At 32.1% G+C, this 19304-nt stretch overlaps 1 protein-coding gene across 1 annotated transcript; it reads left to right on the forward strand.

Annotated features, from left to right (window-relative positions):
- Positions 1 to 4143: 4143 nt before the first annotated feature.
- LOC132181095 (vesicle-associated protein 4-2) lies at positions 4144 to 8408 on the forward strand. Its single transcript, XM_059594159.2, has 7 exons — positions 4144 to 4685; positions 5685 to 5755; positions 6122 to 6203; positions 6344 to 6462; positions 7650 to 7727; positions 7818 to 7937; positions 8043 to 8408. Exons 1-7 carry the CDS (start codon positions 4424 to 4426, stop codon positions 8103 to 8105), a joined length of 795 nt encoding a protein of 264 aa, XP_059450142.1. The 5' UTR covers positions 4144 to 4423; the 3' UTR covers positions 8106 to 8408.
- The last annotated feature ends 10896 nt before the right edge of the window (positions 8409 to 19304 follow it).

A 19304-nucleotide genomic window follows, 5' to 3' on the forward strand; every position in this document is an offset into this window, starting at 1 on the left:
AGTATTCTGGGCGAAAGAGTCCAAAAATGGCCGCTGGTAAGCTTGAGAACAAGCCTCGGTAAGGCCAAAAGCCAGAAGCTGAGTGAAACTGCCTCCACTTTCATCACCTTTTAGTTGTATATATATATATATAAATGGCTTCATTTAGATAGCCTGCATGCTTAATTTATTCAAGTTTTCAAGGCAAAAAGCAAAATATATATATGAGTTGGAAGAAGAAGGCCTGGGTTGCTACAGGCACAGTAGTTGCTGTGGAAGAGTTGAAGGAGGAAAAATTGTGTAGATTTTGTTCTCCCATAAGATCTCTGCACCATCAACAAGAAAGTATGGATCCATTGCCTTCTCAAGTGGGAAGATCATCTTCACCATTGTCACCAACTTCTTCTTCTTCTTCAAAAATGCTTTCAAAGAGGAGAGGCAAGCAGGAGCAGCAGAAGCAATCAGAAGAATCACTTAGAAAAGTCATGTACTTGAGTCTTTGGGGACCCAACTGATATAAAAATTAAATAAATAGATAAATATGTGGGGAAATCTCACCCTCAGTAGGCAATTCAAAATTAGCATATTTCTGAATGTAAGAGGGTGACTCAAACAAAAATAAATAAATAAATTACCCCACTTGTAAAGTTGTAATGTCATATATATAAATAATTATTCACATGGAAATAAAAGAAGAAAACTATATGTGAAAGTGTTAATGATCGATGTGTGAAGCTAGCCATAGTTTTGCATTTATGGTTCATCTGAAGAATTTTACTTTTTTTTAAAAAAAAAAAAAACAAATAATAATAATAATAAAATTGGTTTCATTCTCAAACAGATCTCATGGTAGTATTATTTGGAAGTACATCAATTAACATAATTTGACAACAACATACTGATAATAGTACATATATTTTAAAAATTAAAAAGTAAGAGATTCAAGGATTTGAAATCCAATCAAGAGTTCAAAAGAAGACTGATCCTAATTAATCTTATAAATATTTATAAATAAAAATTGAATTTATTCATATTAATTCAAGCTATAAAATTAGTTAGTAATTGGAGAAATTTTGGATTAATGGTTAGTGTTAGAAAAACGATTTTAAAGCATGATTTTTTTTTTTTTTTTAATGACGATTTTAAAGCATAATTTCAACATGTAATATTAGCCAATTTTATATTTTTTGCTTTGAGGGGTAGTGGAAAAAAAAGAAACAAAACAAAAACATGTCCATGTGTTATTTTAGTGCATTACCATATATAGAAACAATAGTTGGTTTAGGCCTGTTTGAGTGTGCGTTTGAAAGGCTTAAAAGTACGCTCAACACTCAAAAAGTTCGTTTGAATAAAAAAGTATATGTTTGGTAAAAGAAATTGAAAGCATTTTTAAGGGTCTATAAGCTCAAAAATGGCAACAAAAAAAAAAAAAAACGTTTTTTAAACTTAAAATCTATATTTCTCAAATACAATTTTAAATATGCTCTTAATGGTAAACACTCCACATGTCAATATCTTCGCTAGACGGAGGTTTAAATCTTGCTAGGGCCTAGGGAGTATGACTTTTGTACACACTAGACATGGTATGTTTTTTGTTTTCGTCAACTTACCAAAAATTTCAATGCTTAACACGTAAGTTATTAAATAATTAAATTTAATTGTGGCTAATATAACAATGCCACATAATTTATAAGTTCATGCAAAGTCTATCAAATTAGTCATTAATTTGATTCTGACAATATCAGATGCATTGTCATGTCAGTTTATAAAAGAATTGAAGTAAAAGTTGTAATTACCATATTTATGAATGCAATTGGGTCACTTAAAAAAATAAAAATAAAATAAAAAACCACTTGCAAAGTTGTAATGTCCTGTTTCAATAATATCTCGCATTTTAGTTTCATGTAAATTTTTGGCATGTAGAACTAAAATCTAATATAATGATTCACTGTCTTCAAGGGGTAACTCAATCAATTGGAAACCACGTCTCATGAAACGGAAGTAACTAGATTGAATCTCCCTCCCACTTTTCTTCTCCTGGTGCGGACATGACAAAAAAATAAATAATAAATAATAATAATATAATGATTCACATGGAAATACAAGAAGACAAATATATGTGAAAGTATTAATGATGTATGAAGCCATAGTATTGCATTTATGGTTCAAAGTTTTATTTTTTATTTTTTTAATTTCATAAAACTATACAATAGCACATCAATGTTAAAGTGTATTTGGAAGCACATCAACTAGCTTAATGTGACAACAACACAATGATAGTACATATATTTTATTTTAAAAAAAAAAAAAAAAAAAATTGAGAGATTCAGGGAGTTATTGGTAAAGTCCATTCAAGAGAGTTCAAAAGAAGACTCATCCTAATCTTATATATATATAAAATTGAATAATTCATATTAATTCAAGCTATAAAATTAATTAGTAATTTGAGAAATTTTGAACTAATGGTTAATGTTAGAAAAAAAGGATTTTAAAGCATGATTTCAACATGCAATTTTGGCAAAATTTATATTTTTGTTTTGGGTGGTAGTGGGAAAAAGATGTCCAATACCATATATAGAAACAATAGTTGATTTAGTGGTAAACATCTCACATGTCAATATCTTCCTTAGAGGTTTAAGTCTTTGCTAGGGCATAGGGAGTGTGACTTTTTGTACACATTAGACATGGTGTGTTTTTTTGATTTCATCGTCTTACCAAAAACTACAATACTTAACATTTACGTCAGTTATCGAAAAATTAAATTTGACAGTTACTGATATGACAGTACCACAAAAGTTCACGTGGAATTTACTAAATTAGGCACTTACTGGCGTGATAGTGCCAGTGCCAGATGGATTGTCAGGTAGGTTTATAAAATAATTGTAACAAAAATTAAAATATCCCAACCATTTTTCTATATATAAATGCAATTTGTATTGTAAATATTGATGAATACACCACATGTATGCCAACTTGGGAGAGATATACTTTATATATATATATGCACAATTTGATAATGGTATGAAAGATGCTTCCTAATTTCTCCACTAAGGAAAAAGTTATGCTATGCCTTATCTTTGTAATGATCATATACAGTGAGGAAGGAGGCAGAACTATATGTGTATATATACATAATGAAAGAGACCAAAAAAGGCGCTCAGAAAAAAGAAAGTGACTTTATGCAGAGGGTGTTGGATTATGCCCTAACAACATACTAATTGCCCCAATGTCTATGGTAGGTTACATTATTGCCCATCAACAATAATTTAGATGGGAAAAGGAGAGATGCCTTTTGCAAGAGGGCCACATGGGGAGTAGCAGTGGCCATTCCCTGTGTAGTTATTTTAGATCAACTTCTAAATGTTGTTGCATCATGACATTTGATGCTCTTTCATCATGCTCTCTAATTATCAAAACAGGATATTATCCATCCTTTAAGCTAAAGCAGAATCTATACAAGTTAAATAAATAATCCAGAAAATTGCAAAAATAATAATAATAATTGGAAGAGGAGAAATAGATTGCCAAATAACTTATAAGATAACCCAAAGTTTTTTTCCCCCCTAATAGAATATGTATTTGGGATACATGTCGGTTTAATAGATTATGTTGAGAGGAATTCCTTCATCCCGATTTAATAGATTTTTCTTGGGCATTTTGTTGTCCCTATTGTCAACGTAGCTCCTGTAGTGGATCACTACAAACTATATCTTTTTTCATTATATTGCCTGAAAAATAAGTTATTATTATTATTATTATTATTATATGTCTAATTTACGTAGGAGAAATCTTAACTTGCATTTTTATCTTATTATCTTCTTTTGTAAGAATATTAACTAAATAAATAAATAAATTTATTGTTATTCGTTTAAATTTCTTTAATAAAAAGTGATTTAACATAATATCTTAATAAATGTAATTAATAAATCTCATTTATTGAAAAAAAAAAAAAAAAAAGGTTTAAACCAGATTAGAGAGAAATAATTAAATAATTAAAATAAAACAAAAAGGTGGGGCGTGAAAGATCACGAATTCCAACTGTAAAGCCCGGGAACCCAAATAGAATTGGGACCTCGAAACAACACCAATCAAATAGAGCAAAATCTTTTGTATTGTTCTTCAGAAAAAAAAAAAAAAAAAATCCTTTCAGATCCGAGCTTGGCCAACCAAAAATCAGCAAGTATAACCATCTCTCTAGTAAAATTTAAGCACCGCCATTTCCGACAATCAAAACTCAAAAGAGCCCATCAAAAGAAACGTTGTTGAAAGGTCATTTTCCGCCACACGGTAAAGAGCGTTAACATCAAAAGCAAAGTTTATCTATCTATCTATCCCTCAGGCTCAGACAAAAACAAAATCTATCTTTTGCAAACAAAGAAGCTCCGGCGAGAGACCCAGACAACGACCCAGTGAGGGGTGACTCGGATTTTCCGTGAGGAAAGAAATGGCTGTTGATAGTGAGAAATCAGGTGCTGATGGGAAGGTTTGGAGTCTTTGCAAAATGCCATTTTGGCAGACGAGCATTGCTTCCGCTTCGTCTTCTTCTTCTGTTGCCTCTGCTTCGGTTTCGGGTCAGAGTCAGATTCACGAAGCTGTTGAAAGGTCGAGTCTGCATTCTTCGAATGCGGTTTCGTCTATGGCCAAGTCTCTGCTTCCGACTAGGAGGAGGCTCCGGCTTGATCCTCCCAACAAGCTCTTCTTTCCCTGTAAGGCCTTTTTTTGTTTCTGGGTTCTTCTTGTTTTCTTTGGTTGTGTACTTTTTTTTTTTTTTTTTTTTTTTTTCTGGGTGGGTTTTGTTGTTTTGTATGATTTAGTGGTTTTGGAAGGTGCTTTGCTGTTAAATTTGCTGAATTATGTTCTGGGTCTTCTTCTTCTTTATATTTCATTTCATGATTTGTCAATTTTTTAAGCTAGATTGAATTCATTTGCTAATTGCTAGTCTGGGTTTGCTTCAGTGAGTCTAAAATGGTGAGATTCTTTGTTTTGTGGACAGTGTAGAGGTTGCAATGCATAATTTGTTTCTATATCTCAGTACGTTGCTTGAATTGTCTTCGAATTAATAATGGTTTCATTCCTGGCACAATTTTTTTTTTTAAAATAAAAATAAATAAATAAAAGAAAAGGTGAATATTTTGGTAATTGCTGATCTGGATCGTCTTGTTTTGTCTCTGGAAGAGAGAATCTTTGTTCTCTGATTAGTTTCCACTCCATGATTTATTGGTTTGATTACAGTAATTAGAATTGTTATAGACTAATATGATCGGCTTGGAGTGTTTGTCTTGGACTGGTGGAATCGTTTGAAATCTGGGTTTTCCTTATTCAGTCTCAATAAGTGAGATTCTTTCTTCTTTTCGTTTGTTGATCTTTTTCTTTTTTTTGTTGTTCTTTTTTTCTTTTGCGTTGCCAAATGGCTCAAATTGTTCTTTTTGGAGTAATTCGACTCAGCAAGTATGTCCTGTTGCAACTCCATCAGGACTTATGGCATTCATAATATTGATGAATGAAGACCGAATGTTTTTTTTATTGACTTTTATGTTAATTGGGGCTGTCAAGTCCCCAACTTCATTTATAATGATTTTACTCCAGAAACTTGGTTAATGACTAGAAGCAATAATGTTGATCAAGTTTCTCTGCATTCTGCTATTTGCTAGATAGATTAGTTTCTTTATTGCTATCTGATTTATTCAATTCTGTTCCACATGAAGATGAACCTGGTAAGCAGGTTAGGAGCGCTGTTGGAATTAAAAACATCTGCAAGTCTCATGTAGCTTTCAAGGTATTACTATACTTATGTCAGTTGTTTCCTAATTGTCTTGTTCTTTTTTTGTAGATACTTGGCTGTATGTTTGGCCTTTATATGGAAAAATAAGGCCCAAGGGGTTGATTTCTCTAATATCTTCTACTAATTTGATGAGATTTGGATATAAAAATTTTCAAAAGATTTTTTCCTATAATTGTTGTGAAAGCTTTGCTGTTAGCAAGGCTTTGACTCTGAGATAGAGAAAAGGAAAGAAAATGTCATTACTGCACCCCCTTTTTCCTGTTTATTATTGTCCTTCTGTTATTGTTTAGACATATCTTGTTGGAATTTCTACTTACTACTACTAGGGCCATCTAACGGATGACATCTTGGTTGATTTAGTTCCAAACAACTGCACCAAAGAGTTGTTATATGCGTCCTCCAGGCGGTATACTTTCTCCTGGTGAAAGTATAATTGCAACTGGTAATTCATCCTTCTTGATCTTCTCTTCCTTCCCTTCTTTCTCCCAGCATTTGGTACTTTCTCACTGCATTTATTTATGTAAAAGATGCTGTATTTGTTTAAATTAAGTTCCTCTTCTGAACTTTTTAATTGGCTGACAGTTTTCAAGTTTGTTGAGCCTCCAGAGAGCAATGAGAAACCAATCGATCACAGGAGCAAGGTTAAGTTCAAAATCATGAGCTTAAAGGTCAAAGGGGAAATGGACTATGTACCAGAACTGGTAAATCATGCAGGCTCTTCAGTTGAAATTTACTGTTGGTTTTAATTTACTGTCAACTTGTTATCTCCGCTTGATATGTGAACTCATGCAGAATATCTTGATCATTTTTTTTTCCTTGTGTTAACTTTATAATATTTATCAGTCTAATTGCTGTATCAGTGGCACTAATTACCCTGGAAGTTGCAACTCACTTTATGCTTGTTGAGTTTATTGAGTCAAAATTTCCTGAAATTGACGTTTCATAGAAACCAAATAAGTGTGTGATGATAAAAAGAAATGTAAGGTTTTTGAAATTTTGATTAAAAAGGAGCAATGGCTTAAATAGGAATCTCTTTTGAGACTCAGGTGGATTTCATATGTTGGCAATGAGCTAATTTAGGAGCTTCATGGGCATGTCTTTGAAGTCTTTTTACCTTGTACTCAGTAATCTTGTGGATCTCTGATGATATTCTAAATGCATCACTAAAAATCTGCAGAACTTTCAAATTAATCTGAATAATTTGAAGTTGTAAAGCTTTTGTTTCTTTTGCAGCGCATGGACTTATTTCTGTGGATTTATTTTCTAACTTTCTGATTTCATTCTCAAAATAATTTTGAATGTGGAATTCATTATTTAGTTCTTGGATTTACTTTATTTCACTTTTAGTCTCAAAATTTTGAATAATACCCGACGGCATAATTTTCAGATGGTTTACCAGAATTCTTAAGTTATTTTGAATCTGGTGGAGTTATATATGCTTGTGATTTTGAATGTAATTGACTCACTGAAGGCTTGCTGTTAATTTCAAATATTTTTGACAAATCGACCAGCAAACTACCAAATGTTTCCACTTGACTGCAGAACCTGCAGACCATGATAGAAATGGAAAAATTGTTTCAGTAACCTAGTTGTAATGTGTGTGCCCCATGTGAGTTTATATGGTAAGAAGCATTTGTGGGTTATCATCATTGGTCTTATGCAATCTTACATCCAACCAATCTGTGTAATATGTATATTTTTCTACAACTATTCAAGTATAAGCAAAACTTTTTATTTAATGGATTCAGTTAGTTGAAATGGACTTTGCCTTTTTATCCTGAAAAGCTTGGTTATATTGAGATCTATGTGCTCTGTTTATTTCTTGATTACAAAATTGAGACCACCATGAGATGCTAAACAAAATGTGTTATACGACACTTCTACACAGTTTGATGAGCAAAGGGATCAAGTAGCAGTTGAGCAAATTTTGCGGGTTGTTTTCCTTGATCCTGAACGTCCTACCCCAGTAAGTATGACTGAAATATCATCGACTCTTATTTTCCGTCTGCGTGCTTGCGTTTGAATAATTTCATTTTTCCTTTTTCCTTTTGTGAAGGCACTGGAAAAACTTAAGCGGCAGTTGGCTGAGGCAGAGGCTGCACTCGAGACACGCAAGAAGCCTCCAGAAGAGACCGGTCCACGAATTCTCGGGGAAGGACTTGTTATTGATGAATGGGTGAGGCAATAAGTAATAGATGAATTCTCTTTCAAACTGGTTGGTCTTCTGTGATCTCTTTGCATAATATCTGGCATTGTGCCCTCTGTGTTTCTGTTTTTGTAGAAAGAACGGAGGGAAAGATACTTGGCCCGGCAGCAGCAGGTTGAAGGGGTTGATTCAGTGTAAAGTGCTGTTGTTTCCTTCATGTTTTCTGCATTTATCATTCTAGAGCAGAAGTTCTATATTGTGATCATGAATTACTCGCCAAGTGAACATCCTTAGAGGAGATAGAGGCCAGCCGGAGGTGCTGTCAAAAGGTAACATGGAAGCATCTATGCTGTGATCATTGGTTGTGAGCAAAGTTGTATTTGATTTGAAATACTTGATTTAGGGCTCATCCCTATTACTTGTAGATAGCAGGATTTTAATTAGGGTTGAAACTTTTAGCTTTTGAAGAATGAATATATTGCTCTTGATTTTATGCAAAAATAGCACTTTTTTTTTTTTATTCAGCTACAGTATTGTCTGAGTTATTTTCCTCCTTTAGAGAGTGTTAACTTCATTTTTCATACATACCAATACTATGTCCATGATTTCGTATTAACGTATTAATTAAATAATTAAATTTATCAGAACAAACGTCCTCAATTCGGAATAAGAAATGGAGAGGATTCTTATTCCCTGAATTTGAATCCCGACTTTACAATTCAACCTCCATTTCAGTTTAATATTCCATATGCTAACACACACATTTTTCCTCTTTCCATTTCTCCATGTGCCTACTTCTTTCTCTGATTTTCTGGGGCCCAAATATGTGCTTTATCCATTGTCATGGATGATGGAACAAGAAAATAGTAAAAGCAAGAATTTAGATGGCATTATTTGTTCCATGAAAGTGACAACGGATATGTACCAAACTCTGTTGGCATCTACCACTTTTAGTCAGATTAGTGTATATAATAGTCCCCCCTTTCCCCCTTTGAACAGGAAAAAAAGAAGAAGAATATTAGTATATATTATAGAAGGAAACATGATCAGAGGTGTTAAATTATTAGCTGGAAAAATGTATTGAAGAAGATTATAGCTTTTTGTTTTCTTTCTTTTTTTAATTTATTGGTTAGTTGGAATTAAGGGAATCTAGTTTATGATTTGGTTATAGTATTGAATCCTGATATTCTTTTGGTCCACTGACTATAAATTAATGTTCTAAGTGCCAATCAAATCTATCTACTTTCTATTATTAGATCCATTGAGAGCTACAGCCACCAGAAGTTGTAATGTTGTATGCTAGATACTGACAGAAGCCAGTAAGACATGATTTAATATTGTACATAGGAAATCACTTCGGCACCTTTTTATCATCTTAACGTTAAAGAGTAATGTTAGAAATTATATTTGTATCCTATAATTATTTCACAATGTTAACATGATTCTTGGATCAATCTTTGTTAATATATATATATATATATATATATATATATATATATATATTGGTTGGAATTGCAATGTTAGTATTGTAAGATAAAAACGTGGTTTCTAACATTACTTTTACTTAAATACTTCAACTCCTATAGAATGGCTGTGAGCCACCCCTAGGGTTTAGGGGTGGCTTGTGGGCAAGGTGGCTTGCAGCCACCCCATAGGGGGTGGCCAGGGGTGACAACCCCACCCTTGGCCACCCCTTCAATTTTTTATTTTTTTATTTTTTAAATTAAACTAATAAAAAATTATTATACTAACAGGTGTTACACAAATTTGGGAAAATTTAATTGTGGAGGTTTATTTGGTATTTCGATTAATCTAGGAAGTTAAAACTTAGGAATTTTACAGTTTTTGCGGGTTAACTCAGTAATTTATAATATATTTATCCTTTTCTTTTTATATCTATTTTTATTATTAATTTAAGAAAAACATTGATAGAGATGTAGAATTTAAAATGGATGTAAACTCGAATTTCAAATTTTAACAAACTAAAAACTAGGATCATAGAGTCAAAATGGTTAAAAAAAACACATGGAAATCATGACCTAATTTCCCTTATAGCAAGCTAGCATTGAAGAACATACTATCAAAATGTTGACATTATGTTGTAATTTTGTATATATAGCCTTTTTCCTTCTGTTTTTGTAGTACTATATTATTTAGCCTTCGATGGCATCTATAAAGTGGATCTTTGAGATTTTAATTTATTTATTTATGATTATGCTTCCCATAGTGATTGCAATTAGCCGTGGTCCTATTCAAGCTACTCTTGTGCCTCAAGTTCCATGGCAAAATCTTATATATATATATATAAAGGTAATGACTCAAATCTAGAAGCAATATATCCTCAACTAGGCTTAATTTAATAATCATAAAATAAATATATGATAATGGGAAGAGTAAAGTTGAAGACCTTTCCTCCTAAACAACTTGAATGGTTTCGGGTAAAAGCCAATGGATTATGGATGGCTACCCATCACTTTCTTTGGGGAATATTATATGCCCACTTGAGATGAGCATATTTTCATTTCTTTCCTGGTGGAAGTGGAAATAGGATCTCAAATGAATTATTTATTTTCATTTCATTTCTTTCCGGTCTCTCGTAAAAAAATTGGAATTAAATCTAAACCATTAAATGTTTATTTACCGTACGTAAGACATATCCTTCATGGTGGAGATTAAATTTTATAAATATAATGGACGGAGTTTTCCTCCAAACTAGGTTCGAGGAACTTCTTTTAACTCAGTCTATAAAAATGACATGTATCCATTTTTTTAATACCATGTGGGATGCACATGAGTTTTTAATATTATTTATTCCAACTTTGTCCCTACTATTAAAAAACATGTGTATCTCACATGTTCAAATGACACAAGTCATTTTTGTAGACTGAGTTGGAGGAAGTTCCTCCAACCCAGTTTAGAGGAAAACTCTGTCCTAATAATATATATCTTGGCACCATACTTAAAATAACGTGATACTATACACATGGTTAATTGCAACAAAATAAATAGAGATGATACAAATCCCTAAAGAATGATCAATTTTGTAGAACTCTTGGAATAATTTACTCAACGAAAAATAAATCTTCCAATGTGTAACGTAGTATGTAACACTCCAGTCTCATATTGGCCCAGAAAGATGAGGAAATTGGACTTATATAATGAATTTTAGTTTAGCTCCAAATTAATTAGTCATTTTGAGTACTATCTTTTTAAACTATCTATTCTATGTGGACTATTTCTCATCTTTTAAATATGGAACCAGTGTATTACAAACTCCTCTTAAACTCCTGATGTCCTTGTCAGGTTCATGTCATGCAGTGCTTTAGTACCACATGGTCTGGCTTTACTATGTGGCCCTTATACAATTTCTAATGACCTAGGAAAAAACGTTAATCACATATGTGCAATGACTCCAAAAAAACTAGTCAATTTGAAACTTCCTTAAAATTATTTATAAAGCCTAGTTTCATCTTGACATTAGCATGACTATCTTTATAAATCGCACATTCTATGTAAGCTACTCATCATCTTTCCAGTATGGGACCAAAATGTTACATAGACAGTCATTTATTTTTGGCTTTTCGTCAAAATATACATAATTTTTTTCTGGCCATTGAAGAACTTGACTATACTGGCAGGCAATATAATGAGGTGTCCACTTGAAGTCTTTTGGTGGCTGAAAAGTGCGTTGTTTATGATCAGTTTTGTGAGCCTCTTGTTTCAAAAGGATGCTCTAAATGATTTCTGAAGAGTATTTTATGCTTTTCTTTCCTCTCACTCTCTCTCTCTATTCATTTTTCTCATTCCATCTTTCTCTTTCTTTCTTTTTGTATTTCATTAAGGGCTTTTCTTTCCTCTCACTCTCTCTCTATTCATTTTTCTCATTCCATCTTTCTCTTTCTTTCTTTTTGTATTTCATTAAGGGAAAACCATATGATAACATCTTTTTTACGGCTCCCAATCAATAACTGATACATAAGCAAAAACATAAAAAATACATAAAAATAAGTTGGACCAAAATATACTAGATTTTATGGTGATAAAATTCCTAAAGGGTTAACCTTTAGGCGGGGTTTGAGGTGTTCACGTCCGGCCAGACCTGGCTATGGGTTTTTTTTCTTTGATTTGGTGTGATTGTTCTCACTTTTATTTTTTGCATTTTTTTTAAATTGATGATGTGTCACATAGTAATTGGAGACTGCAAAATGAGTGTTATCAGGATGAACCTGATAGTAGGGGCTCTCTTTCATTAAAAAGCAAGTATATGTTTGAAAAATGATCAAATTAAAAAAAAAATTAATTAATTAAATGATATAGAGAAAGAATAGATAATCATATGTAGAATGTATTTGAAAAGTCATTAGCTAAAGAATAGTGTTATTTAGTAGATTACATATGGTTACCATATAACTTGATGATGTAGCAATAAAAATCAATCATTAGATTAACACCTGTAAAAATAAAATAAAATTAATGACTGATTTTTAATATCACGTCATTCCAGTTGTATGATAGTCTACTAAATAACATTACTCATAGCTAAAATAAAAAAAATAAAAACTTTTGATTAACTTTTTTAAATAGAAATGCAGAAAATTCATTATGAATACTTTAGGATATCTTGGCTATACCATGCCATATCACCCAAGGGGCAATTATTCTGCACCAAATATTCCATTTGATAATATCCCCAGTATATTTCCATATCAAGTGAAGTAATATTATAGAAGCCTTCGTACAAAATAATAATAATAATAAAGTTGATTAGTGCACCCATAGTCTTTTATGTAATATATGAGGGCAACCCATTTGCACTATAGTGGTAAAGTAGGAGAAAAGTTGGATATTGTTTTAGGATCCTCATTCATTGTATGACAACCATATCATGATGCCACTAAACAAAAAAAAAAAAAAAAAAAAGGCAGCCCATATTATGGCAAAATGAGGACACAAATTTTTTCTAAACTGGTTTGAAGGAAATTTTCTTCAACTGATTTTAATAAGTGTCATTTAACATGTTTGGGTTTCTTAAAAATGAATGTTTGGCTTCTTAGGTTATTAGAATGACAATAAATGACTGTTAAAAATATTAAAAAAAAAACATGTGAAATATAACACTTTACACTTATTAAAGTAGGTCGATAAAAATTTCAACCAATACATTACCAAAACAAAGAAAGAGAGAATGGAAACTCTCTCGGATTTTGCCAATGGTTTCTCAATATCCATCCATTTAAAAAGAAAAAAAAAATAAAGAAAAAAGTGTTTTATTGGGAATAAGAATGAAGCCCATGCCAATACAGAAATCAACCACACTCTAGGGCCACCCATGATGGAGTTAGAAAAGAACGACAATGACTTACAAAAAAAAAGAAAAAAAGGAGAGGACAATAAGAGAAGGCACCAACTTATATGAATCTATGATTCTTATACATCGTATAAGACCCATATATCCGGGTGATGCCAAAATAGAAATCACAATCCCAACATTCTATTTTTGGTCACTACGGCAACTCCAAATAACCCCATTCCCTAGGACCATTGCCTTCTTGGAGGATAACAAGAAGGTTGGGAAAACGAATGGCATAAACCCTTCTTTAGTTTTCGAATCGTCTCAAATTTAAAGTTATTTCATTCAAAATGAATGGTTTGAATTGAATTACATAAACTTTTTTTAAAATCAAAAAATCAAAAAAACTAATAAGTCATCGGCCATTTTATGAGATGGTCGATCACTTACTATTTTAGGGTCTACTCTAGCTATTTCCATTGAATTGGCTGACTACTCCCTTTGAGTGAGAGGGTCATTGGCCGTCCCCGTTTCTGTAAAATATGTGGGAGTGATAGCACTACCTCATTGAGCTATTTAAGAGTGGTTGCACTACCTTTCAAATCATAGGGGGTGGTGCAATTGGCCTTTCAAGCCCTTGAGGGGTGGTTGTCCCAGCCTATTAATTCTTTGGGGTGATCGGCCAACCACCCATTATGTAATGACTTAGAGAAAAACGTTAATCACATCTGTGATATTATTTTAAAATAACTAATTAATTTAGCACTCATGACTATAAAGCCTAGCTTTACTTAGTAATTAGGCAATATGAAATTTAGCACTCATGACTATCTTTATAAACTAACTCTATAAATGTTACTCTCTACCTTTACAATATGGAACTGAAGTATTACACAATAATTCTTTGATTTTTTTTTTCTATTCATTTTTAGCCACCCATTATTTCTTTTCTTTTTTCTTTTTTTTTCATTTTTATAAAGACTTACGTGGAATTTTTGAATTGAATGAGACATCAATCCAACTAATAATGGCTCACGGTCCTAGCATTAAAAACTGCAACTATATTTCGAAAGGACTAGAGACCACCAGACCATGTGTATTAACAACGACGTCACTATAAACTTTGATATTTAAAAATTATAAATGCAGAATGGGGTCGCTTCTATTTATTAATTGATTTTCCCTCCTTTGAAAATAATGAAAGAATAGTAGAGTCTATCATTCTTGTTAAAAATAATAAAATATTGTTCACCTACCAAATTGTATTACATTTGTGCTATTATAATACAAATTGTAATATAAATAGAAGTCAAGTCATTTAATAAAAGGGTTAAATACCCTTTTATTCCTAGGGTTTCAATACTTTATGTTTTTGGTGAAATTCACTTATTCCCCTCAAATTACTACCTCAATAACAATCTACCCCTCAAACTATCAATTACGACAATTTACTCCATAAATTACCAAAACAATGGCAATAATGTATCCCCCAATACTAGCAAAGTGACGAAATTACCTCGATATAATTTTAAGACAAAAATACCCTTAAAATTTTGAAAAAATAAATAAATTTTAGTATTTTTGTTTTGAGGAGTGTTACACATCTCAATTTTTTCTCCCAAAAATTAGTTCCCGAATGATGTGTCACCATCTTATAAGATTTATTATTTTGAAAAATGTGTCATAAACTCATGGAATGGTAACACATTATTTGGAAACAACTTTTGGGAATTAAGTCTTGGGATGTCTAGCATTTTTCTTTGTTTTTATTATAGTAAGGGTAATTTCATCATTTTGTTAAAAGTGGGGTACACCGTCGTTGTTTTGGTAGTAAATTGTCATTAAGGTGATAGTTTGAAGGGGTTAAGTGGACTTTACCCTTTTTTTTTTTTTTTCTCTTAGGGTTTCATTCTTATTACATGAGGTACTTATAGTTTTAATAAATACGAAAATAGTCCTTCTATTAAAATTTTATTCAAAACTTAATACAACACTATGTTACTAATCAAAAGTTACTATATGTCATATAATTAATTTTTTGATTTAGAAACAAATAAGTGTGAGAGAGAGAGAGAGAGAGAGAGAGAGATCTGAAGGTCACATCACACTTAAAAAGCAATAAACGCACGACTATGAAAACCAATCGAAACTCTGCAGCACACTAGATCTCAAGGATGACACCTAGGCTAGCGGGTTACTTTGATATAAATGGAAAATTCAGTCCCCACATAATTACTAATTAGACTATAATTTCTACGCCATCTTCACAATAGTCAATAGTTATAAGCTCAAGACATTACTTCGGCTCCATGTCGGCCGTTTCCCTCGAAACAATTACTTCGGCACCATGTTTTTGGCACAGAGCCAACCAACTGTGCTCAATTTTTTTGGCGAGTAGGGAATTCCGCTTTTGTCCTTATTACCAGACACGTGTAATCTTCAATTCTACACTCATCCGACAATTATTAAATCAGGCCAAATTTTACGATAATATTATATTGGGTAATTTCACTGAAACTATTGATTTAGTTTAAAATTTTTTAAATTTTATTTTCAATTATAATTAATTTAAACCACTTCATCAGATTTTAAACATTAAATAACGTTTATATTTTTGATTTTTTTTTATAAAATTTTAACTTTACCCTTAATTTCAAAATATTTTTTTAATTTAAAAAATAAAAATTAAGAATATTTTGATTTTTTTTAATATTTCTAACGGCTAAATTTGACGGAGAGGTTTAAATTAAAAGCAATTAAAAGTTTAAAAGACTAAATTAAAAAATTTTAAAATTTTAAAAAAATTTATCAAATCGAATAAAAATTTAAAAATCTTTAATAAAATTACCCCTATTATATAAATAAGCTCTACATAAATGTTACTAAAATTAAAACTAAAAATTACAAAATAAAATAAAATAAAATAAAAAAAGTCTAGCATATCACCCCCACGTGATGGCCATCACCTTCACGCGGAGTCCTCACTTCTATCCATCCAACTCCAAGAACCTATCGCAGCAAAAGGACGCATTTATCCCTAGGACAAAAACGAAAGGAAAAGGACAATAATGAAATGAAATTTTCTATGACAGTGGGACCCACGGTGATGAAGAGAGGAGCAGAGTTGGTGGGATTGGAGATGAGTCATGGATCTACTTTAACGATAAGCACGCCACCTGTGACCTCTTCCATCCTTCCCCACACTTTCCTCTCATTATATATACGAGAAGATATCGTATTCTTGCTCATATCTTGATATCTCGTCATTTTCACTTCTCTTATTGCTACTGCTAAACTTCAATTATTGATCTCTTAATATTTTAATAATATCTAAGCAAACTAAAATATGGATAAAATAATAAATATTAATCAAGTAAATATTAAAGTAATAAAATTAATAATAGTGTTGTGATAATATCTTAATTAATTTAAAAAGCTTTATATAATTCAATATCATAAAAATAATAAATATTCATATATAATCCAATCGAAAAGACACACCATAAGCTTTACTATTTACATCACATCACATATCAATTTCTCGATAAATTCCCCGATATTATCTGCTTTGGACACCTTTCAGAAAAATCTAAAGCGACATGGACTCCGTGGCCCACCAATCGCATCAATCAGAATACCAATTTTCAGAAACCAGCCCGGTTTCACAAAACCACCCATTTCCCAATCCGCTCTCTCTCTCTCCTCGCCCCCTATAAATACACTCTTCTCCATTTACGTTTACACTCTCATAGCAAAACCGCTATTAATCAAACTCTGAGATTCCGTACAAAAGTTCACCGATTTATCTGAAATTTAGGCAAGGCAAGGATCCAAAAGGATGAGCTATCTGAACAGGATATGGATGGCGGCGAGCGTGGCTGTGGTGCAAGGCCACACAGACCAGGGGCGTAAAGTGACACCCGGCCTAAAGTCCCTTCAACTCGGCAAAAGAAAGTTCTTCTCCGGCTCCGACTCCACGGATCTCCGGCCGATATCCGGGATGATCGGATTGGAGTTCGCCGGATTCTTTGGGAATTCTGACGCCGACGAGAGGCCGAGGCAGGCTGAAGAGTCTCTCCGGCGAGTCATGTACTTGAACTGTTGGGGCCAGGGCTGAGAGCCGTGGCCTTTAGGTTGTCAGGAGATGAGTTTTTTGTCTGGTGGAAATGATCCGAGATTTGAGGAGGAACTCGGTTGTAGTGGTAGACTACGGGGAGACCGAGTGGGATCGGGCGAGTTGAAAGTACATATATAGGAGATGTTTGGATGTAATCACTTTTCACCTGGATTGTACAGAAAAGAGTAAATAGTAAATGGTTTAATTGCACAATTGAGTTCTCTTTGCAATATTCCATATTCTAACAAGGTTTCCAGACAGTTTCTTTGATATAGCAGTAGCAGGGCCTTGATCATTTTGATTCACCAAACACACCCTTAATCATTTTGGATTCCATATTTATTAATCCTAAAAAAAAGTAAATAAATTTGTAAGAATTTGCAAGTGCAAATTTAGAAATTCATGAGAAGAACAAATTATATCATGTTGAAAAATAATATATGCTTGGATAAGATAGTGGAATTGAAATATAAGATTCTCTAATTTTTAATTGTGATTTTTTATTTTAAATTTAATGATTTATAAAATTCTTTTTTATAATTGAGTGTTTTTATTTGACTAATTTAAATGATTTTATAAATTATTAAATTTAAAATGAATGGTTTTTCATTTTATTTTAAATAATTTTATAAATTATTAAATTTAAAATAAATAGTTATAATTAATAATTAAAGAATTTTTAATTTCTCTTTCAGTTGGACGGAATTCGGATCAGATAATGTGTTGACGATTTTTTTTTCACACAAAAATAAAAAATAAAAAATAAAAAAACTTTCCAAGAGGATGGGCGAGCACGATGCGGCTCTTTTAACTCTTTAGGGATTCCTTTTTCTCCTTTTCACTGTTTTTTTCTCCTTTTTTGATCTTTTTTCTATGCCATAGCTTTCAAGAACAGGAAATGTAATGATAATTATTGGTCTGAAATGTTGCTTCAAAATTACATACCAATCCTCGTACTATATATATATATATATATATATATATTAATATACTTCCATGGCCTTTCGGGCCCTTTCTATTGGTTTTTCAGAATTCAGGGTCCCGACCCACTCTCTATGCGGGCCGGACTCCCTATTCTAATTCGCCAAATCCATCGCTTCTGCCCCCTTGTCATAAATGTGGGCTGTCCTCTCAGAGTGATTTATACCGTGTGGGCCCTGTGAACACGGGCCCTAAGGTGGGCTGTGATGAGTTTAATCTAGACTCAACAACCGAGGCGAATAATGATTAACCCCTCTTGCATTTACTCTAGTTGGACACAAGAAAAGAGGGCCAGGCTGCAAGGGGTGATCAATCCCCATAGAGATTATTGCAAATACAACGGTGAAAACTGAAAAGGAAAGGGTTTTGTCTTTAAACGCTAAAATAGGAAAATGCAAATAGAAGCCTGGATCAGTTTATCACGTGTGTGCCCCACCGGTACTAATTATACAGAAATAATTTTCCTCTGAGCTTGGTTGGGTGAATTTTGTCTAATTCAGTTTATAAAAATGATATGTGTCATTTAAATATGTAAAATGTACATATTTTTTTAATAGTAAAGATAAAATTGAAATAAATAATATTAAAAGTTCATGTGTATTTCTCATGTTATTAAAAAAATGACATATCATTTTTATAGACCGAGTTGAAAGAACTTCCTCTAATCCAATTTGAAAAAAAGAAACTATATTTGTCATTTTGATAGATTAAATTGAAGGAAGTTGCTTCAACTCAGTTTAGAGAAAAACTATTTCCCTTAAACTAAACTTAAAAAAAAAAAAAAAAATTAGACTATCAAAAAAAAAGAAAAAAAGATGAGGTGTAAAGATATTAATGGCGTGGGTATAATTTTTTTGTTTTTAATGATTACTTATATGGCTTTTGTTAGGTAGTTGGTGATTCCTTTTCTATTAAATATGTTTTAGTAAACCTTCTTCCTTCCTGTTATTTTCCATTCAAAGAGAAAAATGACTATAATAATAATAATAATAATAATAATAATAGAGAG

This window comes from Corylus avellana, chromosome 5 (genome assembly GCF_965113065.1).
Source record: "Corylus avellana chromosome 5, dhCorAvel1.hap1.2, whole genome shotgun sequence".
Classification (NCBI taxonomy): domain Eukaryota; kingdom Viridiplantae; phylum Streptophyta; class Magnoliopsida; order Fagales; family Betulaceae; genus Corylus; species Corylus avellana.

Coding starts and splice junctions, on each gene's coding strand:
- LOC132181095 (XM_059594159.2), top strand. CDS start 4,424: ATGGCTGTTGATAGTGAGAAATCAGGTGCTGATGGGAAGGTTTGGAGT. Junction 4,686..5,684: donor CAACAAGCTCTTCTTTCCCT/GTAAGGCCTTTT, acceptor TTCCACATGAAG/ATGAACCTGGTAAGCAGGTT. Junction 7,938..8,042: donor GACTTGTTATTGATGAATGG/GTGAGGCAATAA, acceptor CTGTTTTTGTAG/AAAGAACGGAGGGAAAGATA.